The sequence below is a fragment of the Nymphalis io genome, chromosome Z, assembly GCF_905147045.1.
Source record: "Nymphalis io chromosome Z, ilAglIoxx1.1, whole genome shotgun sequence".
Classification (NCBI taxonomy): Eukaryota; Metazoa; Arthropoda; class Insecta; order Lepidoptera; family Nymphalidae; genus Nymphalis; species Nymphalis io.
The window spans coordinates 13175728-13201170 of NC_065918.1; the positions used below are offsets into that span (position 1 = coordinate 13175728).

Consider the following 25443-nt stretch of genomic DNA (forward strand, 5'->3'; position numbering starts at 1 on the left):
AACGTGAAAACTTACTAGTTTAACTTTGTACTTTTGAGTAATCTTTGCATAATTTTAAATAATAAATCCGTTATTGCTCAACAAAAGCGAATCAACATATATACTTTATTAATTTACTGTATAATAATAATTAAAATTAAATAAATAAAAATATAAATTACTTGTTTAAGATAAAAAAAAGCTTTCAATCATGCAGGACTATATGTAGCGACGCTTTTATGAGATTTAATATGTGGTGGCGTCACTGTTTACGGCGCAGAGGCGGTCTCGGCGACTTGTGACCGTTGCGGAGACCGGAGTCAGTCTCACTCGCATCGCGGCCCTCGCAGTCGGCAGTGCACTGCGGACGCGACCACCGCCAACGATGCGGCCTCCAAACTTACTCAAGTTTTACCTCTTCCTAACTCTCCTCTACCTATCTTTCGCTGAAAAATGCCCTCCGAAGTGTCAATGCGTACACAACACGGTCCGGTGCCTCCACCAAGACCTGCAGGCGATACCGAAGACTCCCGATGAAGCCCACACTTTGTAAGTATTCAAACTTGACTTTTTAACGTCTATTTATAAAGTTGCGTTATTATTATGCGTGCGAATGCCGCTGCGAAAGAGATTTTTACGAGTAAATTTTAGGCATTGCGATTATCGGGACGACTTATTGCGATAATTTTTTTAAGATTGATTTTTAAAAATCAATTTTCGAAGATTGTAAAAGTTTAAATTGAAAACCAGCGTGTAGATTTTGACTTGTATTTTCTTTCGTGGCACAATTTGATCGGAAACTTGGTGTTGGTGTAGGTTTTTTATTTTACTGATTGCAAAATTCTTGATAAATAAAAATAACAGTCGTTTATGAAATACAATTAAAAATGTATCGTGTGTAATTTCGTGCTAGATATATTTTGCGTTATAAAATATGTTTTTAAAATGTTATCTAAATAAATGATAAATTATAAATATATTAAATTATTGACGAAATATATAAATTATAATTAAGTAATCTGTTTAGATTCGTTTCTATTTTAATGTGACAAAATTAACGTTTGCTTAAATTTTACATAAAAAACGGCAAAGCGTATAAAAAATTGACAATATCTATAAAATAATCATCAGTTCTCCCCTTTTTAGTACCATGTTAATTTTAATATGATTATAATCAATACTATGTGGTCCATCTGCGATAATTTAAAGAAAAAAATACGTCTTTCTAAACATCGGTATTGTTTCCTAATTAAATCTTTTCATTTATTTCCACTGACGACACTTAAAAGGAACCATAATTTAAAGTGCTGTTTATAAATTATATTGAATATAGTTGCATTTTATAATTTGTAGATTAATTATTTCTATTGTCATATAAATGATTGCCAATTAAATGATCGTCAATTATTGTATGTTATTCAGTTACAAAATGTGCTTCGTTGTGACATAAATATATGTTTCTGCAAAAAATGCAATAAATATATGTTTTGTATTAGAAAACTAGAAATTAAATAAGGACCATCATTGTATTACAAGGTATTATTAGTGATAACATATAAATATACATAATAAAGGGTTATAATAAAGATATATGCATGAAACGTAATGATAGGCATATCTTATTTAAGATATGCGAACGCTTAGCGTAGAAGTATAGAAATCGATACGTTTCGGAATAGGGTATATTTAATTTTATTTAATAAATAAACAAAGTAATCAAATTTATATAGGCGGACGGGCAAATGGGTTACCTGATGGTATGTCCCCTGTGCTCACTGGCTCACTCACCCTTCAAACTGGAACACAATAACACTAAGTATTGGCAGTATATTTGGTGAGTGAGTGGTACCTAACTTGCACAAGACCCTACAAATAAAGTAAAGCGCCGACGGGATGGCGAATTAACATAAAATAATATAAGCATCTTTACTCTGACAACAATTTTCTAAACTATGATTCTTAATATCGGATATAAAGAATAAAAGCGCGGTTCACGTGATATATTGTTTAATCTATAACTGTATTACAGGATACACGTTCACAAATGTTGCGCGACATTTTCCATCATAACTTTGAATAACTGGCTGAAACATATATAAAACTAATCTATCTATATGCAAATAAGTTCACTAGGGTATAGTCCAGTCTTATAGACGTAAAATATACATTAAAAATACCTCGAAGATATAACAACATTTTGAAACACAAGGAAACATCTTCATTAATTACTTGCTAATATTATAACAATAAAATTACGCAGACGGTTTTATATTTACTTATAAAATAATTTAAAACGTATATTAAAGAAAACTATTATCAAATAAAACATTTTATACTGTACATGATATAGGTGATAAGAGAGCTGAGAGTTAATAATCGTTAACGCTTATATTGAGGGACAATTATAAAAAAATTTTGGGGCCATCATCATTAGTTTCATCACGAACGAACAAATAGACACACAGAGGACAAAAAAACAGACATTATCTTTTATTAATATAGATAAACATATAAATTTAAACGTTATTAATGCCGTCAAATCAAATGTATGGCACACCTAAACTGTTTGTTACTCAATTATGCCAAAACAGATTCGAATGAAACTTTGTACGTAGTCGTAGAGCCGAGATGCCGGCGTGACTAGAACGCGTAAATCTTAACCCAAGATGAAGAATGCGGGTTCATACCCGGGCAATTACTACTGAGTTCTTTTATTGAAAATAATTTGGCTGAGTGACTTATATACCATAATAGGTCATCACCAACCTTTGTAACTAAGATGTTATGTCTCAATCACTGTTTAAATCGGAAGACAACATTACCAAGTATTACTTTTTGGCGGTGGTAAATGTGATGAGTGGGTGGTATTAAATTATAATTAAAATATAAGTAAAAAATTACCTTTAAGTACATTGATTGTGCTTGGCAGTGTCCATTAACCTGCATATGTTTGATGAAATTCTGTCGCTTTCGATTCCACAATTCCGTATCGGAGAAGCGTGGTGGATAAACTATAAGCCTTTAAGAGGAGAGAATGCCTTAGTCTTAGTTAGCAGTGGTTCATTTACAACTGCTGTTACTTATGTAGTATTTAAACAGCATATAGAATATTTTTTTAATGTCTACCATCTACACAAAACCTTAGCAAAGCGTTAGTTTAAATGACAGTATATAAAAATCACACACATAACACTAGTCTCGCCCGCGGCTGAGCTCGCGTGTTAGGGACGTGTTAGTACCATATTTTATGTCCTTCCTTGGTGCTTAAGCTTGCTTCATACCAAATTTCATCAAAATCAGTGCAGTGCAGCTGTGAAGGCGGAACAAACAGAGTTATTACATATTTATAATATTATAATATTAGTATAGACATATATATTATATATGTCTATTCTAATATTATAAAATAATTATACTTACTATAATTATTAAAATTGAAGTACAATGTAGCAGCGTTCATTCATCCTCGTGTTGTAGACATTATCTAACTTTTAATCGTATGTCTTTTCCAGCGAATGGAAATATGTGAAATTGTCATATTCCCGCGGATTGACATTTTATTTAACGCAACGTGTCTTGAGTTCCATCGATTTCCACACCGTAGCTTGAAATATATTTATGTCAAATAAATTGACATAAATATATTTCAAATTCATAATATATCAAAATAATAAGTCAAAGTAAATAATGCTTGTATAAGGTCTTGATGGTAATCCGACGTTTTTGGCAAATGTTTTTCATTCTGTACTTGTGTAAATGAAAAATGTGTCAAAAAATAACTCTATACAAAATATTTTTAGTAGAATAACGTTGAAGAACACAGAACTATAATTTTTATTTTCTATATTCTTCGACTTACAATAAGTGGAATGAAATTAAAACATTCTTAATGATAGGTTGTGAAGACTTGTAATTTGTCTTTGTCGTGTAAGTTTAATAAAGCTAAATAATTTAATAAAATCACAACCAAATTGTTTAGACTAAAGACTGGTACACAGATTATATTTAAATAATACGAGTTCATATTTGATATTATTTAAGGTACATCTATATTCTTCCGAATCTTCTATAGATTTAAATTGAGAGTCGTTTTTTTATAAAACTACTAAACCAATATACATCAAACTTATACAAGAAGATGTAGCGCGTTTCGGAAAAGGTATATTATATTCTTTTATAAGTAGCACCGCTTTGTAGCTTAACCGCTTTCAATTAAGACTGTTGACGCGATAAGCGTGAATTTCATGTTTTTGTATTTTGTAAAAGTAATATCGAGTCAAATAAAGAAATCTATGTTTCGAATACATTCGTTATAAAGACAAATAATATGTTAACGACGCTTTTTCATTTCCTATAAAGCGGAATCGACAATTTAGAACAATATTTATTTGCTTAACCCGCGTTGAGCCCTTCGTGCCCTTAGGCCAAGCGTTTGAAATCAGATAATTTATCTTTCATATTTACAATAAAGGCTATGTGCCTTAAGGCTGGTAGCAAAACGCTTTAATTGTTTCATAATTTGTAGGAAGTAAACCGTTTTGTTTACCGATATATATGATTTCAGTCGGCTTGTATGTATATTCATCTATTCCCGTGTAACTTCTAAACTATTCATCAGAATTCCACTAAGGTATCGTTAGACATCTTTTGAGTTCATTTAAATTTAATTTAATTTAATTTTTTATAAAATATACCACCGTGTTGGGTATCAAATGAAAAATCAAATTTTTCAGAGTGCGATTTTTGCGTAGTCGGATTTTAGTATTTAAGCTTTTACTTATTTTATTAAATCATTTCTATATATTATATCATTTCCATTATAATATTAACTTAAAGCATAATATATAATTGTAATGTGTCAAGTTTTAGACTAAGTATCGCTCCAAATATTAGATTTACAAAAACTCAGACGAGTTACCATCTGTTATTATGTACAAATATCATTGTGAATAATAACATTTGGTTTGCTAATTACTGTTATATTCAATTTAAATATATTACATTCGTAAATAAGGAAAATTTTATTGTTTAAGAGGGTTAAGTGTATTTTCAACAATTCATTATGTGTTTGAGATCAGAAATTTATATTGGATTAAACCTTTAATTAGAATATAATAAAATTCAAATGTATTAATTAAATCAAAGTAAATATAAATCAAACTTAAAAATATCTTCAGAAGAAACCATGATCGCGTGCAATGCTGCATTTTCCATTCTTTCTTCATTCTTATTCGTTCTCTATTTCCTAAATAGAATATTAACGTCATATTAAAACACTTTAAGGTTATTTTACTACGAAAATTATTTTCTCTTACCTCACAGAAGTTTTATTGAGGTAAATTAACGCAGGCAGTTTATAAAATTAAAAGTGTGTTTATTTATAATATAGTAATCATTCTACAGTATACATTGTATTTCTATGTAGGTATTTCCTAGTGCTTTTAAAACCTTTTTATCTTTAATAATTGCTGGATTTTAGAATTCAACTAAACGTTGTACTAAATTAGTAGTACGAGGCTTTGAGCTTGTTAATTAAATGTACAAAGCGTGTTCTTCTCTAACACCTGGCAGTGCAATGTTGAATATCTAATATTGCTGATATTGCCTGTCTTTATTTACAGAAGTGACGTTACCCCGATTAGTTTACGACAGAGCCCGATTCCTTGTCGTTCGCATTAAAGAAATCGTGAGAGTAATATTAGTGACTAAAAACCTTTTTGCGTCAGGTAAAAAAAAGTTCAAACATTACATATACGAACGTTGCAATTACAGATATTGAAACGTATATGACAAGATATTTGAAATGTTTATGGTGACGTTTTTTATAATTATAATTTTGGAAAGTTTGTTTCGTATTTTTTATTTTTATATTTAATATTGCGATGCTAATCATTTAATAATTTTCATTTGAGATTATTATACGAGTACAATAACTGAATATCAACATGTCTTGTCTCATTTCAATCTCTAGCTCAGTGCACGCATGTCAAGTTACGTCTCGAATTATGTTATATATCACTCGGATGGAACAAGACAGAGACTGGCTTTCGAATTATTATATTAGTAAGGTTTCTGTATTAATAGAGATGCGCGTCACAGAAGAGTAGGTCTCACATAGTTTATAAAATAACATAAGTTTATATACACTTTTATAATCACATATTTTCCCGTAAGTAGATAATCTTTATAAATTGTAATATGAATCTGGCCCAAATTATCCCAAACACCCATTTATGTGTGTGTACATCACGTTCATTCGTGAAGGTGCCTTGCAATTCGGAACAAGTACTACTGTCAGTGATAAACAATTTTATTCTATTTTATAAGTTAGATTTTTTCATTGCAACTTTGTTTTTTTTTTTCATTGTATTATATTTTTCTAAAACAAAGAAATACTAAAATGAATGAATGCAGAGTTAGCTTATAATTGTGTACATAATATTAATCATAAATTTCAATTTGAATTTTCATAGATACATTCATCGTGCACGTTTGGGTTCTAAGAAAAAAATCGACTGAATTTTGTAAATCCGAATGAATTACACGTAACATATTCACTTTAAAGAGCCGAGATGGCTCAGTAGTTAGAGCGTATGTATCTTTATTGAAGATTACGGGTTTTTTACTGGTGGTAGGGCTTTGTGCAAGCTCATGTGCGTACGTACCACCCACTCATCAGATATTCTACCGCAAAATAGCAGATCTTGGTGTTTTTGTATTCCGGTTTGAAGAGTGAGTGAGCTAGTGTAACAGGCACAAGGGACATTACATCTTAGTTCCGAAGGTTGGTGGCACATTGGCGATGTAAGCGATGGTTGACATTTCTTACAATGCCTTTGTCTATGGGCGTTGGTGATGGTGATAATGATGTATTGATATATAGTTATGCATTTAAATTCAATCGATCATACAATTTTTAAGACAAAACATTATCAACAATAGTGTTAAATATAAGAAATGTTTCAGTGGAAACAACAAGTGGATCTTTATCGAGGTTCAAATCCGGGGAAGCATCACTTAGTTTACAATTTTAGCATTAATGGAAGAACGAAACGTCCCAAGCAATGTAATTATAAATTTGTCTTATCAAATATTGCAGCTTGCTGTAACATATACTTAGACAAGATACAAATATAAAGAGAAAACTCACATATTCAAGATTAAGCCATCCTTTAAGTTTATAATAATGTTAAGTTATGAACACACTTACCGGCGGACTAAAGTTTAGCGCACTCTAACTGAACACGCTAACTTTCTCTTGCCTCGGCTTGGTTTTATTCATCTTTGAAAAACTTACACTAATGTGAGATGAATTTAATTAATTAATTAATTATACGTGTACAACAATAACATACAACACAATTACTTAAAAAGAGCGAGGTGGCCCAGTGGTTAGGTTATGTCAATCCTAACAGGAATTTGTGGGATCAAACCAGAACAAGCACCGTTGGCTTGTTTAGTGCTTTGTTCTTTGCCCAATACACAATTTCCAAAGCTTCGAGAGAAAAAGATGCCTTTGCCCAGCTGTAGAAGCCATGGGACATTTAGAGTTTGTTGCTGTCTTTTCTTTACTTAATCATTCTTTTCGATTTAATCTTATATTTAAGTCATAGGTTGATGATCATGATGATGAAAGTGGTAATCTTATATTTCGTTTTTATTTAGATATAAATTAGTCTAATTATAATTATAAATAGTATAAAGGCATTCGTGGGGTAAGTGTTATGCATAGAATTTCATTTAAACACTAGTATTGATATCTTACTTAAATAGAAACGCAATCTAATTATAATCATAGTTAAATGAAATTGAATTGAAATTCAATATATTATTGGCATAATATCATTTCTTATTCTGAAATAGTTTATTCTAAATATAAAAACAATTACTTCACAAAGTTTACTCAATGAATAATGACTTCGAGACAAACCAAATCCCAGCAGACGATGCCGCGAAATGGAAACTAGCTCGGTATAAGCTCGAGTTTAATATAAAATAAATATATTAAAACCAATAATTTAATATATAACGATTCTATATACATATATTGTGTTATATAACACGGTAATTTTGACTCTGATAATGAGGACACAATATTGTAATTAAATTAAGCGAATTCCCTTTATTAAGCGATTTAACTTTTTAATGTGTGTTTATTTTTCGTCCCGATAGTCTGGATTGCTATGAAATAATTTTGAAACCCTTGCCACTATCAAGTGCGGTCATGATATATTATACAGAATTTATTTTTAATATATTTGATAGTTAATTAATGAAGAATTTTTTATTTGTAACTATTGAACATTTTAGTGAATATTTTAGGCAAAAAATAGTATGTATCAAATATTAGCGTTAATCGTGTTTTAATATATCATATTTGGTTATAATGAAATATAAATTAAAACAAGTGTGAATTTTTTAAACCAATGATATATTATTTATTCAAAAGTAAAAACTGATTTTAAGTGTTAAAAGAAATCAAAAACAAACTTAAGTCGTTTGCTCTTCGTCGTAATAGGTCTTTTAAAACGGAGCGTTTATTGTTGTTTCTTTTTGAACGTTCGAGGTGCAAACCTGCCTTTGGATTTGCTAAACCTGTTTCTATCTACAGCAAGATTAAACTTAGTTTAAGAGTCAAGACTTAAAGTCGAAAATTGTTTGTGTTTTTCCTTACTACAAGTTCTCTACAAGTAAAGTAGTAATTATTCGCAGTAACAATACACGAATTTCAGCGATTTCTTAATTAGAAACGTTTTAGAACGGCAAACATCAGAAATGCTTTTAAGAAGTCTGAATTTTTTCAGATATTTGATAATACGTTCGAAATTTAAATGTTAAATATTAAAATCTCTCCTCAGTTATCCTGTCAAAAGTAGTATAAAGCTGTTGCGGGAAGTATAAATATGCTGAAAATGCTATTAGTATTCAACGATTCTGTCGCCGTAACTGTCTGTGGTTAAACCGGTTACGTGGTTAATTTTGAATAACTTTTGTGTGTGGTTTATAACCAATTCTGATTCGAGCATGTAGTGACCGATCACGAAAATAACTAGAAAGATGGAATAGTTTTGCAAGATAAACCAGAAGGAAACTAAATTGTCACGATGGAAGTATTCGAATAAAATATTAAAATATTTTAAATGTATTCCTAAGAATACCTATTACTAGTTTCTAACTTCGCGCTTTACAACCAATTAATAAAAAATGAGAACAAATGAACATTCATCGAACTCTTCTATTATTTTGAAGTATAAACTCCAGTCATTTTATGCCATCGATGAGATAGTTTAGCGTGTATACCAAACTGTTCCTATTTTTTGATGTTTTTTTTTCTAATAGGTTACCACTGACGATCAGGTTGGCCAACTTGCCAGATAGTTTATTTAAAAAAATTGTGAGAAAAATATATATTATATCTTAAATTATTGTTAATGTACGTCATCCTCTGATCTTTGATTAACTTAAAGACGCCTGCTCTAATTTGATTCAGAGCCTGACTAAGATGACTTAGTTTCACGTATCATATTCACTGGTTAATTTGATTATGTATTCAACCAGACCATTTCAACTCTGTAATATCTATGTATTGTACATGCAGCGCGTGTTGAACCTATTAATAAAATTTTGAAATGATAAGTTGAATTTAAAATTCGAATCATAATGAAACATTCTATATACGACATTCTATTTATTTTGAAATTTGTATCAATAATTTTCTCAACTTGTATTCATGATATATACAAAAAATAATAAATGAGTGACATATCAAAGCACAGCTCATACTACTTGGGCTAGAACCATGAAAATTTTCATTTATTCCTTTTACGCAGTAGGTTGGCGTATTTTTGAAAATTAAGCCTCTCTAAGGTCTATTATAGAGCAGACGAGTCCTAGAGTGGCGACCGCGGATCGGCAAGCGCAGCGTAGGGCGCCCTTCAGCCAAGTTAACCGATGACCTTAAGAAGGTGGCGGGCACCAACTGGATGCGGAAGGCGGAGGACAGGGAGCTTTGGCGCACCTTGGGAGAGGCCTATGTTCAGCAGTGGACAATGATTGGCTGTTGATTGATTGAAGGTCTATAAAAGGGATGAAAGTCCTTATATTTTGCAGAATGAGCTATGAGAGTTTAAATTAAGCTATTTTGATTTAATGCGCAAACGAAACTGCGCTAGTTATGTATTCATCGTAGTAGTAGCATTTATATCTTTGAATTTGAATATTTGTTACTTTGAACTTTGTTACGTTTCTATTTACATGTGTATTAAGCTGGTTTGTTGGTCAAGTAGCATGTACAGGTTCAGATCCGATGGCCTCTGATTTAAACCATTGGAAAATTAAGAAATTAGGATTCCTGTTAAGAAATTTTTAATAGAAGTTCGGAGTTAGGAAGTTTGGCATTGTTAAATGCTGTGTTAAGCCGTTAGTCATGCACCTGAGCTCTTTTGCGGTCGTATCAGATCACACACACTTGTATTTGTGCACATCGTGAGAATATCCGAGTGGCGTAATAGGTAAAGATTATTTGTATATAAAATCGTTTAAATACAAGTCGATGTTCGTTGAACAACTAAATCGAGAACAGCAACAGCGTATGTAATGAAAATGTATTTAATGAAATTTTGAATTTTTATTCGTTTACAATTTTGTTTCGAACAATTGAAACGAAAATATTATTATTAAAATCCCGATATAAGGATAAAATAGTTTGGAAAAGCAGTCACGTGTAAGATAATGATGAAATAAGCGTACGCTTATTGCAATAGCCTGGAGAAAATAAATCACACTTAATATTATATTCTTCGCGATCTCAGCGCAATATATTTTGTGCAATCATATTAAATATTTATGTCTGTTTATGTTTAGTAATATATTTCCAAGTCATAACTTTATTTAAAGTTCATTGAAAATTCTAAATCATTTTCATATTATTCGCCCATTATATTATATATTAGCTACCCTGGCTTCGCACGGGTATAACTACGTTTGTATCGTAATACATATAACTCTATATATATTAGTCAGATTTCAGCCAATTACTGAAAGCTTTAATGAATTACACACCTACACCATCATGAATTACTCCGTCCATTGGTGAAAACCGTATCAAAATCTGTTCAGTGCGTTTTGAGTTTATCGCGATCAGACAGAGAGAAAGACGCGTCTTTGTTTTATGATATGTTCATTACATGTTCTATATTTGTCATAATGTCACATCAATGTCACATCTATAAAGCAATATTATTTAAAAACTATAAGACAGGATAAGTAAAAAGAATAATTCTTTACCCCAAGAAATATCGGTTAGGTATCTTAAAAATGTTTTAGTAAAAGTTTTTTGTTTTCTTCTCACACAAAAAAATGTCTTTCTCATCCCGAGCTCCTCTAAGAACAAAACTCAAATCGTATTAAAAATAACAAAAAAATATATTTATTACATAGAATCAACTACTTGGATGCACTTCTTCTCAACTCACATCTTCTCACGTCATTTCCCGCGGTTGCGATTTGTATAGAAGCTATTTTTAATTTTGGTTTATTTTAGTCAACTACTATACTACTTGATAAATAAATTCATAGTTTTTACTGTACAGTCTGTAGAAATTGGACTAAAAGAATTCAGTACTTTTCGAACAAAATAAACATTCCTAGCCCTTTTTTATTACGGATCAATTTGCTCTATCTAAATAGCGAGTTTATATTTAAAAGGGCAATGGAAGGCCCTGTCTCTGTGTTATTGTTTGACGGATTCGAACACATTGAGATTGAACGTGTTTTTCTGAGAACGTGACGCGAATACGAATTTAATATTTAAACTGTTCATTGATAGCGTTTTGTAACGATGCTAAAGCGTCTTAAAATATAAATTCATTCATTGTTCATTCATTGTTATTTTTCTCGACACATGCACGCACGGCACGGGTATTTCACCAAACTATAAAATGTTCAACGCGAGCTACTTTGCCAAGAAATATATTTTTGTACGTTTCAAAGTAAATAGATTTTTGAATCTTGTTATTATTATGTAAATAAGACATTTAATGTTATACAGAGTAATTTAAGATAATGTTTACCAATACAGAGAGTTTTTATTTTGTACGATAATATTACTATTTACTTGATGCTAGGACTTTGTCCAAGCTCGTTAAGGTAGGTATTCATTCATAATATATTCTACCGTCAAAAAGCAATACTTAGTATTGCTATATTCTAGTGTAAGAATTAGTGAGTCAGTGTGACTACAAGCACATGGTACATAACAAAGATGTTAGAAAACTAAGAAGTTTCCTAGGTTGATGGCGCATTGGCATTGTCAGCAAATGGCTACGCCTATAGATTGTATAAAAAAAAACAAAGTATATAATATCTGTGGAACTCATCTATGTACGTCAGAGAAAAAGTAATGCAATATCCTGCGAAGTCATGGCCTTCTTATAAGATGAAGTTTTCTAACTTATTTCATTATAGAATTTTAATCGCAGTCCCTCTAAAAAGCAGATAGAAGCCAGAAATGTTTACGTCCATCTTAATAAAATGTCACTGTTTTAATAAAATGTAGTGTTTGACTTTTCATACCACTCAACCTTAGATACGTCATTATATTTGTCTACTCTGTGGTAGCTAATGATTGACACCAAGGCTGTATAAGTAAGGATTAACATACTTAAATATTCAACGTCTTATTTGCTTAGTATACTTCTGAAGATTGCCCATTAGGTACACATATGGCACACTACACGACGCATATAAATTGATTCTTGAGTTACTTCTATACATCATTCTATTATCGAATCGAAACGTACATAAGATTCAGAAAACTCGTTTAAAATTCAAAGGAAGAAAAATTATCGTGAAAACTTTTGAATTTAAACTTCTGTTACATTAAATCATGCTATATCAAGTATCGGTTCTTGTTCTAAATTAAAATAATGTTTTGTTTTATTATATGTACGAAAGTTGTTTTTAAAACACGCTCGCAATACAAAAGGAATTCTAATAAAAATTAGTATAGAAATCGATCGAAAATGTCGTGAAATGAGATGTTAGTATGATGAGCTGCTCAGAGTAATTTTCTGTCATATATAAAAGTTAATTAATTAACATCATTAGAGTATACATTGAAATGAGATCTGAAATGAATAAATTGTGTAAATGGTTAGATTATTAAAGCTAATAAACTCGTGAGTAAATAAAAATAAAACATATCGTAATATTTTAACAATCCCAATAGACATACTATTAATGGATTATCAAGCTGCATTATTAAAAGTCCGGAGGTTTCGACTTTGAAGAAAAAGCATAAACGGAACTTGGAAAGATAAGATTTAATTAATCAACTTAGGGAACAACTTTTAAGAGCTGTACTAAAGTACATTTTAATCACGAAATACTTCGAAACAGTTCCTTACGATTTCCGTTAAATAACTTCGTCTTTTTATTTCGCACCCAAGTCTTCCAATTCCACTCGCGGAATAGTATTTAAGCTAGAGAAGAAAATCAAACAATAGCTTCTAATAAAAAAACCATTTTGATAAATTGCTAGCTCAGTAAGTTGTCGTCTGTACTGTAGAATTACCTCCGAGTTCAAAGTCTGTCAAGAGCATACGGGTCTTAACACGTCGCTCTTTTCCACTTTAGCGGTGGCATACACAGCTTAAAATTTCTTCTGATGTTTGCACATAGAACGTTCTCACCATTAGTTTGTCACGAGCAGATTATTTCATAGTAGCAAGAAAGATTAAAACGTTGTCTTGTTGTCCGTAATTAAGCTATTCAGTCCTCGACTTCTATCAACTGAGGATTTTCTTCAATAAATCAATATTAACGAATAATATCTTTGCCGTTTACGGTTGTAGTAGTAATCTATTATTATTGTAGTACTATCTTAGTAACAAACGCTTATAAGTATCATAATAACAATCGGAATTTTAGAATTACAATAATAATTTGTTTTGTTTAAGCAGTCTAGTATTTGTTAAGTTAGTTTTTATTTATGTTACTTAAGTAAACCCACTGCTATACTAAAGGCTGCTCCCCTGTTGACTAGAAGGTTTGTAAAGATTTTTCTCAAAGGGAAAGGAGGCCTTAGCCCAGTTGTGGACAATAACAGTCTTTTTTCTTTGCTTTTTTATAATATGCAGGTTTCCCAACGTTGTTTTCCTTCAACTCGTCTCGCGCTCGAAGAAACAAAATAAGCACATATGAAAATTAAGCAACGCTTATCTAGGTTTGAAACAGAAAATATCGATTAAGACTCTGGGCTCTTTTTGTAGGGCCCTTATATCATTATATTATTCGAGTATGAAGTTGTCAACTCCTAGCTATAAATTATTCGATATCACTTCTAAATCCATTTTTATCTTTATCGAAGAAAACGCGACGTTTGCTAAAGAATGCTCGCGACTTGGATAAATCATTTGAAACATCGACGTCTTTTTGTTTCTGAACTGATTTAAAATTGTGATTTAAGTTTCGAATTCGCAGTCAGAAATTTTAATGACGTTTATATAAGTAGTCTAGTTCAAAAAGTCGATTTAATGAAAATACCTATTCATGTTTAATTATGTAAAAGAGTTTATTATCCTTGTCAGTATTTATAATTATTAATCTGTTTTATTAACATTAATTATTGGCTTAATAATTATTAAGAAAAAACAGTTATTAGTTTCTGTATTGATATATCCAGTGATTAGAACGCTTGAATCATAATCGATGATTGGGAGTTCGAACCCGATTAAGCACCACTGAATTTTTATCTGTTTATTCGTGTTTTTGATTCACCTTATGCTCAGCGGTGAGGAAAAATATCCTGAGGAAACTGAATATGGCGGCAGAAGTTAATAGCACATGTGCATCCATCAACCCGTATTAGATAGATGAAAGTATATATATATACTTACTTATATACTAAATAATGTAATATACCATGACATAAGATATCTTATAACTAAATTTCATTTTAATCTAATCAAGTCGTATAGGAGTAATGGTATGAAGCTTTTCAAATGAATATACGTTAAAATATTTATAACCAAACTTAATACAGTGAGATAACGACTTTGTACGTGTACCAAAATACTTTAAATAATATTAAACTTAAAGAATACTGTTATTCCGATTTTTGTCATCTTCTTGAATAACCTGCTTTATTATTATTTTTTAAATAAACTTTCATCGTGAATGTGTGGCAAATGTAAGCTACGTACATACCTAATAGTTATTTTTAATAATAGTTACATACTACCATCGATTGACCTCATTTATAATTGAAAATCAGCAATATCTACTTATTAAATCGATACAAATAATCATTTGTCCTCGTCGAACCTGAGTGAAATTTATACATACTAATATAATTTGAAAACATATCCCAGGTTACAATGAAAAAAATAGTGCTTGTCTTAGTTAAACTCAACGAAATAATAATTAATAAATCGTAGATCGTATTTAGAATTAAACTAAGGGTAAATATTGCATCGTTATTCCGGTTCAGGATTTCCAGAGTCGAGAGGAAGCCGACACTTTGTTCTTGAAATTCAATTTCAGCTTCATAGCCCTTATTAAACGGGTCGTAGTTCGCATTAATATACAGACAGGCAGAAGTTTAAATTGAAGGATGTAAGGCTAAAACGAATGCATGTTTTATAAACTAGATAGTAGCTAAAGAGCTTAATAAAAAAGTTTTTGTGATTTGTTGACTTTTCCATTAGTGTTTGGTAAAATAATATAGTGAAGTGAATGAATATATATATATATATATGTTCAAAAACTATTTTAAGCATACCAATTAATTTTATAAATGGATGAATTGCAATAAATTTTGAAAACATTCATATATTATCTTAGCTGCTATAATCATTTCCAAAAAATATATATCATAAAACATTTGCCGATATTATTGGAAAATTTCAAGATTAAATTTATAACCTAAAACCAACAGAACAAAATATAACATATTAATAGGATGACACTTCTGTTAGATGTTCTGAATGCTAACGATTGTTTTTATCGATGGCTTTTAAACGTTTGTTATGAGCTATGACAAAAAAGGTGGTCTAATCAAGATTCATCGCGCGTTTTCGTTTGTTCAAAATATTTGGCATAACGTTACTAAATAGTTATTAGCATGCCGACATCGTGATATTAGTATTGTTAACATTTATGGCCGACTATTAACCTTTTATAATTCATTCGGCTCGTTGATAATGATAACAATGACCTAGAGCGGATGGCATTACATTTATCAAACGACTTCTATGAATTATTATTATCTTTAAATTCTATTTTAGTGGAATGATAAAACGTCTCTACAACATTACAGTAAAATTAAATAAAATAACCATTTAAATAAAAAAAATAACGATAAAAAATTCAAATGTATGTTTTAGCGTTTACTTTTAAATGTTGCTTAGGGAGTGATTACTTAAACAATGCTTTATCTGCTTCTTTCGAATGTCAAACCAATAATAACAGAAAGATGGAAATCACTGTTTAACTTAACAGTCGCTAAACAAAGTTTATAAGTAAGATTCTATTGGCCTTTTGTTTAACTTTTTGAAACCCATATTTTATCGAACGCTTATGAAATTAAGAATAACTTCCTGATGCTACTTAGCTCGTTCAATTACAAAAAATCAACTTTGTATTTTATAGTTGACTAGTTCCGGTAGCTAGACTAGACACTGCTTATATTATCTGTTAATTTAATTAGAATGGTTGTTCTGAAGTAATACACCGAGCTCGTGTCATAAACAATTAACTAAATATTTAAAGTATAAATTCAGACAATTTAAATTTATACGTAAATTTTCAAAGAGATGTGTACTAACGGTTGCACAATTGACTGTAATAAATAGATCTTCCTTTAACGAACTGTTTCTTGTGCTTACATTGTTTTTATTCATCATATATTAATTTTCACTGACGTATTACTTGATGGTATCGTGCATACGCCGAGGTTAGGGCTTAGTCAGGATTTGTAGCCTGAGCAGATGATCGTAGTTTTAAGTCTCCGGATGCTAGAGTAAAGATCAAGTTAATATTGCAGTCAAGTCCTAGGAAAGGGTACTTAAGAAAGCTCGTCTCAACCGCAGCAATCGTAGTAGGATTAAATTGGCTTTTGACTCTAGGAAAAATAAGCATTTTAGTCACAAGTGAAATCGGTTGAAAGCAACTTCAGGTTTCCCTTTCTTCTAATATTGCTCAAATCTGTAAACTCTTGTCACCTATCAATATACAATGGTTTTAATGCTCGATGCTGGAAGTGTCAGTTTGCAAAACCCTTCAACTTTGTATAACAGATATTCGCATTATAAAATACTCCGCATTTTAGACTTGATCAAGGCCTGAAAGTTCTCACCTATTCAGACCGGATCGGTTTTGGTAATATTGTGACTGCAAAATACGCAAAGGCCCTAGCCATCTTTTCGATATTTCAAATCAATTTACCTGATCTGACTTCCTTGATAAAACTTAATGTTCTTACTTTTTTTTAGCAAAATTCTATGAAACACTAAATTGAAACATACCTTTCATACAAAAATTCTAAACGTTTTAAAATTTTAAAATTAATTTAAAGGGGATCCCCCCTTCATAAATTTCCATCGAACTATTGTTCAGTCAATCGTACGCCATACGTCAGGGCAATATCGTTATTTTGCTCTTCGGGCGCTGTACCTTTATGCAAAAATATGCGAAAGGTTTTTCTAAAATTGCTTTAACATCGTTCTATTGTTAAGCTAATAAGTGTACTAACACGTGAAATAGCTTTGTATCTTAATCGGTTTTCACTTTCACCTTTTTGTTGTTTAATATTGATGCTTGTACATATCTCTCAACTTAATAAAGTTTATTGGATAAGTGTTACCCTATTTCTTTTTCCCCTGACGACATGTGTGCAACAGTTCATGATGATAAGTTTAGTAGTTTACTAGGAATTAATCCTTTGGTTATCTTTTTTGTCTTAATTTTAGGAAAAATATGCATACAATATTTTATATTCTAGATTAACGTACTCAACATTGAGTTGTTTTTCTCTTTTATTTTATTTGGATAACAAGCATTATTTAGTTCCTTTTGGAAGCAATACAAGACATCCGATTCAACAGAAAAAGTCAATTAACATTTTTTGGTTATATTTTTTGTAGTCCTGGAACGGAATCACCACAGATATTTATCTGTTACGTTATTGGAGACCGAACAACTCCATCCGTGTAGCCTACACGTGATAGTCTATAGCGCGGCGGCGATAAAATATTCCAATCCAATTTTTATAGGTGCCATAAGATATTGGATGGAAATCTGTACCAACTAAACTATCAAATCGGAATTTGAATAAAAAGTAAACCCACGATGGCAATGAAGACAAATTACTTGATCGAAATTGATATGTATTTTCGAATTGCGATAAAACTGATTATATTTAACAAATGATTTATTTGAAACTGGTTTTACTCCGCGTCTTCGCCCGCGTATTGTATAATAAAGTAGCCTTCCTTGGTTCAAGTTAGTGTCATACCACAACTAAATCGGTTCATCGGGTCAGCCGTAAAGGCTACACAGATAGACAGACAGACAGTTTGTATTAATAATATAGACATAGAATATTTTAAAAATGTATAAACGCAAGTGACACATGTAATTTTATTTTTTATCAGAATCAAGGCAAAGTTTTCATTTGACTGAAACTTGTTGAATTCGAATCTGTTCGTAAAATTTTTGATATTGTCGCGCCTAATGAAGTTTTATTCCAAAACTTTTTAAAAAAAATTCTGAATGGACTTTAATTGCTCAGTAAAATACTTTTATCTTGGAAAATCTGTTACTAAAGCTAAGGCGAGCTAAATGATATCTGAGCCAGGGACAGAATATGATAATCTAATTGAACTTTGTTAGAAAATTTACTTTTCTATAAATGATTAACTGTTCATCATAATTGTATACTATAAATGATTTGTATACATATATGTATACTATAAATATCATTTATAGTATACATATATGTATACAAATCATTTGTATACTATTTCATATTTGTATACTATAAATGATTAATTGTTAGAAAATTTACTTTTCTATAAATGATTAACTGTATCATAACCAAAATATAATACGTATGTAGTCATCTTCTTCACCATCATCGTTGGCAATGCATAAATTTAATTAAAATACTCCTTAACCTTTCAATGCACCGACATCCAAGGGTCTAATATTTTATGACGCTCGCGCCTGTAATTATTCTAGTTCATTCGCCTTTCAAACCGGAACAGCAATATAAAGTATTGATGATTTCCAATAGGATAACTAGCAAGTGGTGTCTACATAGAAGGGTCTACACAAAGGGCTTATCAATTAATGCATGATTTTTTAATAAGCCTGTAATTGTAGATTGTTACTTAAACTGATTTTAAACGTTCTTTTGAATGTTTGTGTGTGTCACCGGTCACCGATAACTCGAATGGGCGTGTATTTTTTTGAGTACTTGTATTTCATTGGTTTTTTAATAAATAAATGAACAAAAGAGTTAGAAGGTAGAGGAACAAGAGGTTTTCTTATTTATTATTTACTAGTTTCTACCCTATGTCCTTTTCTGCACCTCTCATGACGTGAATACAAAATTTCATAATGATCTCTTAAGTAGTTAAGGCGTCAAAGCGTAACAAACAAACTACCTTTCGCATCTATAATATTAGTAAGGATAATGTACTTTGTCCAGAACAACGTATTATTTTAAAATATAAGTAAGGTGCTTTTGTTTAAGCTGTCGATGCAGATACTCAACATATATTGTTTATTTATCTTATGACGCCTTAGCATGTGGACGGGTTTCAATGAAACCCGGCCTAGTGTGATGATGATAGCTTTATTACTACGAATAAACAGTAAATAAATAAATTTAGATATTAATTATTTAAGAATTGATATCGGCCTGTCAATCTATTTTTAAACCGGGAAAGACCAAAGGATAATTGCGAGCTTTAATGTCGTAACACGAGTTAGGGGTTTCCTTCAATTAATTTAAGTTGTTTAACTTAATAAAATTTTAAAGTTGCAGATATCGCTAGCTATTTCAGTGGAAGCGAACTATAATGTCAACAAGGCAAAGTTTTGTTTTATTATATATTTAAAAATATATATTATTTATTTAAAAAAAACAGAATAATTTCAAGTCGATTCCATGATGCTGGTCGATTACAGATTGATCAGATTTTCTTAAGAAACATGCAAGAAACAGGAACAAGGGCTTAACATTAACATGCTTACCGAGGAACAGGAGTGTCAATACTGCCAGATCCCAGAATTTTTCGACAGAACAACGAAATAACTTTTTATTTACCAGACCCGGGATTCAAGCCCAGGACCTAAATAATGCGGCCTTTTAAGCTAGACTAACGAGGCAGTAATTGATATATAAAAAGGCTGGAGAATTGTATTACTGAAACCGACAATCTTATAAAGAGCTAGTCCAAATTGAATAATTCTTTTTACGTCAAAGCGTCCTTTCCAAGGACGGTTAAGGCTATTTTAGTTTACGCTTCGTCCATCTTGAACGGCTTAGTCACCGTAAATGTAAAACAATATGGCAAACGTTTTTATGTTAAAAGTTCAAACCGGTGCGTTAATAATAAGAATTCACCAATTACATTAAATGTTAAAAAGTATTCAATTATTGTATTTTGTTTATTGTATTAAATAGGCAGACTGGCAAGAAGGCCGATGGTATGTACCAACTTCATAGACATTAGAGCTGTAATAAATATTAATCATTTCTTACATCGCCAATGCTCCTCTAACATTGGGAACTAAGATGTTTTGTTTCGGGCCTATAGTTACACTGGCACACTCACCCTACAAACCAAAACACAACACCGCATATTTTACCGCAACGCAACTACACTCAGTGTGTGTATCGTGAGTACTGGTACTTATCCAGACGAGCTTGAACAAAGCCATACCACAAAGCCTTTTTAGTTTATTAAGCTTAAGCTCCAAACATAATTATGTATTACATTTATAGACATTTTCAGTTTACAGTTGCATCATTTTAATCCCTTGTTAAGGTATTTTTCTAGACGACATCAAAGTTAAATAATTAATACTTGAACATGTAACTAGACTGTCTATATGCGCATTACGCGGAGCTGTTGAATCGTTTTTAATGATACTCGACATGACGCTACCAGCATACTTGAAAGTTTTTGTCCCAGGAAATAGTAGAATCGCGAGTTTATAGTTAAAAGTGCGACGTTATTTGTAAACTTCAATAAAATTGACTTTTCATAATGACAAAGCGGCTTTGTATGAACCCCTTTTAAACTTTTTAATTACAGTTGCGTGTTAATTATATATTTTGTCATTTTTTTTTATATTCATTGAAGGAATGTAATGCAATTGGTACTTCAAATAGAACCTCTACCTCACATTAAGGCACGTCATAGCACTGCACTGCACAGTAAAACGAAGACTGAGCTATATTCCTTGTGGTTGTTATTACAGTGATTCGAACCGAAGCATTGTAGAGCAAAGGTATAAGAATAATCATAGTTACTGGTACAATAATTTTTGGAGTGTTTGCTTAAACTGGGCTCTACCAAACCAACCACTAGTCTAAAGTTTAGCGGAATATATTTCTATTCATTCGGATTTTTGACATTAAAGATAGAATAAATTTTAAGTTCATCTTCCAAACAAAAGGCATATAAATATTTCTAAGGATTGTTCGAAAACATGCGGGTTTGCACTCGATGTTATCAAGCGATTTAAGTGCTTCAATATCGTTTTAGTCTGTGTAATAAGTACCCTATGCTCTGTCAAGCAGGTTAATAACTTTTTTGACAGCTGTCATCGAAAGAACAGATTACGTATAACCACAAAAAGAGTAATAATGGAAGTGAGAAATGTACCTAATCTTATTTAATTACATTATTTTAAAAGCGAAAATGTATAATAATAATAATATCTTGGGACATTATTCACACACGGCCATCTAATCCCAAACTAAGCAATGCTTGTACTATGGAAATCAGACAACTGATATACTACATATACTATTTTTTTTTTGTAAATACATAATTATATAGATAATTACACCTAGACTCAGGACAAACAGACATGTTCATGCACACAAATGTCTGCCCTGGGTGGGAATCGAACCCACAACCTTCGGCGTGAAAGGCAGGTATCTTACCAACCACGCCAACCGGCTCAATGTGTCTGTTTTCTTTAAAGATTATTTCATATTATGTGTATATATATATTCTTATTTAGCCATGAGTAATAAATATTGTTATATTATATATCAATCGAATGTTTGAGACGCGAATGAATAAATCGATACATAATGATATGACAAATAAGATGATATTTTATTTTAGGCTATTATTCGCCACATAAACCTACAAAATTGAATTAAAAGTTAACAAAGCAGAATTTGTTTAGACACAATACGGCTTAAAAACCAGACTATTTTTATTTGCCGACAAAAGCTTAGAATCGATACTACATACCAATTAAAGTGTCAATAATCGAATCGATAACCGAAGTGTAAAGTTGTCGTGTTCACTAGTTTCAACTATCAAAAAGTTAACAATCAAATGAACAGAGATACCTATTCTGTTGAGAAAATATATAATTTGTTATGCAGCAGAATTGTGGGTTGCTGGAAACAAACTTGCCAGAAGTTAATCCAACTTTATTAACTTTATTAACCTGTCAAATGTTTTTAATCAATGTCAAGCATACGCTCACTAACAAAAGTTTAGCACTCTAATGTTTATTGGTGCCTGGATTCAAATTGTAACCGTTGGTTAAGATTTCTAAGGTTCTATCTACTAAGCTTTTGCTCTCTTGTTGTATGTATATATATTTTATATATATTCCTAAAAATAAAATATCAATTTCAAATAATTTTCACTATTGTATTGCTTAACATTACGTAACTAAATAATAAAATATATACTGAAAAGTAAATATGAACATATAATTAGTATCCTTTTTTAACTTGATCGGTATAATTAATTTTTATAATATATAAAAATAAAAATAATATAGCTTAATTGTAGCTTACATTTAGTTTAAATAGACACAAACACAGAACCTCACTTTTCTACTAATTATTTGGCAGTCAAAGTTTTGAAACGAAATACATAAAAACTGAAAATGTTAATGTTGTTTGTGTGTGTTAAGAAGTTATAATTGAAACGCGAACTTTGCTTATTAATAACATAAACACGTATCGTCTAAATTTTCATCATTATAGCCCACATTGCAAGAGCAACTATGACGTCACTGCTATGTAATAACCGTGTGTTACAATTTTAATACTGCTACTACAAGAGCAGCAGAAGTTCCATTACAAATTATTTAAATTTAAATTAAACCTTCTTTGGATGCATCGAGTGTACAACTTCGAGGACGAATTTATGTGTAGCGATATATGTAACGTTTCAAGGAAACGATTTTGATGCATAAAAATTGCTTCTATGGCGGTTTTTACAAACGCCTTAATTTATTTATTTATATTTGTATGGTCATACGATGTATGGGATAAAGTTTGAATAATCTTAGCGTGTCAAATAGATTTAAAAATGGATGTCTTTTGGTTCTTATGCACGGCATTTGACGGCAAAAATGGCGTAGGCAATGTTGAAAGTCGCTTCTTCTTACTACTCTTCTCGACTAATCGGCTAAAATGGCTGATTATTTAACAGAAGATGAAGCTAATCGGTAGAGACGTTTATACTCAACGCAGTGAAATATATTTTGACAACTTAGTGACGTGATAGTGATATGCAAATATACCGCACCTTAAACTTGCGTTATAAGGATTTCTATAAACGTAGCTTGTAGGGATTATTTTCTTGAAAATACTAATTTACTAATGTTTTTTTTTAATATGCGAAATATTTGGTTATTCTTTCGCCTTAAATTTATTTAGAAAACAAATAAATAAATATGGAGTAAAAATAATGTTTAGAATTTTATACTATTTATTTATTAAAGAATATATTAATATCAACGAAAAATGTAGTTAGTGTCTTTTAAATTAATAATCACTAAAGTTAATTATCATTAGCTACGTGTAGGTACATAGTCGTCGTGTAAAATGAGCTTAGGTTAACTTTTAATTTTTTAATATGATTTCAAAATGGATTTCAAAGCCCAATAACACTCAGGAAGAGCGTTAAATATAATGTGACATTGAACAAAGAGTTCAAAGACATAAATTACTTGAGCAAATTGACTTTACACGTGAATAACTTTACGACGCACAGTCGTATATATGTCACTTGTATGGAATTCCATTTAATTTTGTTTTATTACGTAATTAATTAATTACGTAAACCTCTAATTATGAGCAGATATTGAAAGAAAGTAATCTGACAAATAATGTTCTGTCTTTGAAAGAATGAAAAAACGAGTACTTTGTGATCGCAGCATCCCGGCATTTTGCCAGAGTTTTATGACTATAATCAAGATTTGAATGCAGCAAAATTACACGCGGACAAAGCTGCCCCAAACAGATTGTATCTACTGCATATAGAACAGTATAATATGACAGTTCCAAATGCTGTGATATTGATTTTTCTGTCACAAATACATTTTATAACAGTGGTTAGGACATTGGTTCAAGCCCGGGCGAGCAGCACTATCTTATCAAGCATAATGTGTGTTTCTAATTCATCTCATGTTTGGTGGTAAAACATCGTAAGGAATGTCATGATGTCATGATGTCAGATGATAATACCAAATGTCCTGCCCAAATTGGAGCTGAATTGCTTGAAAGCTACTCATTAATATGAGGGGAAGCCTTAGCTCAGTAGTCGAATCGTCAGCCATTTACACCTGTTGTAAATGAGAAAATATTTCAATTAGCGAATAATACGTATGATAATCCTTGAGAGTCCTTGAAAATATGACGTAGTTAAATCGCTTCACCGCAAGCGTTTTAACTAAACAGCGTTTAAACTAGAGTCAATGCAATATTTATCTTGTATTTTTAAAGTGTCGGTGTTAAGTTGCCTAAGGCGTACTTTAGGCAGGTTTGCGCCGGGGTATTTACTTTCTAGCGTCCTCAGATAAAAGTACAGACAGCAACCAACATTATTCTCTGTTAAAGAAATATAAACTAAATACACACACATGCACACAATACGCAGTGTGCAAACGCACATGCAATAAGTTTAAACTCCATCATTTTACATTTCGATAAGCTTGTATTATTTATTGTTGATTGCTGTAAAGTACCTATTGGCGTGCCTCGAGGGTAACACCGACTCGTATGCCGTCTGCAAACGGCATGACGCTCTTTTATGCTGTCATGAGATAAATATACGTATGTATTTATTAACAAAATACTTTGCTTTTATGTTCTCTTTTGATATTTTACATATATTTACCGCCTCGACATTTTTTTTGTAATATTGCGTAAACTGTAAACATACATTAAGTAAAAGCGAAAGGTGATTA

The 25443-nt window shown here is 31.1% G+C and overlaps 1 protein-coding gene across 1 annotated transcript in view; it reads left to right on the top strand.

Moving 5' to 3' along the window:
• Positions 1-320: 320 nt before the first annotated feature.
• Positions 321-25443, top strand: part of LOC126780467 (peroxidasin) — a 63581-nt gene continuing 38458 nt past the window's right edge. The window contains exon 1 of the mRNA XM_050504968.1: positions 321-528. Within this exon, the coding sequence (XP_050360925.1) occupies positions 365-528 (164 nt within the window). The 5' untranslated portion in view covers positions 321-364. The remainder of the gene's footprint in view (positions 529-25443) is intronic.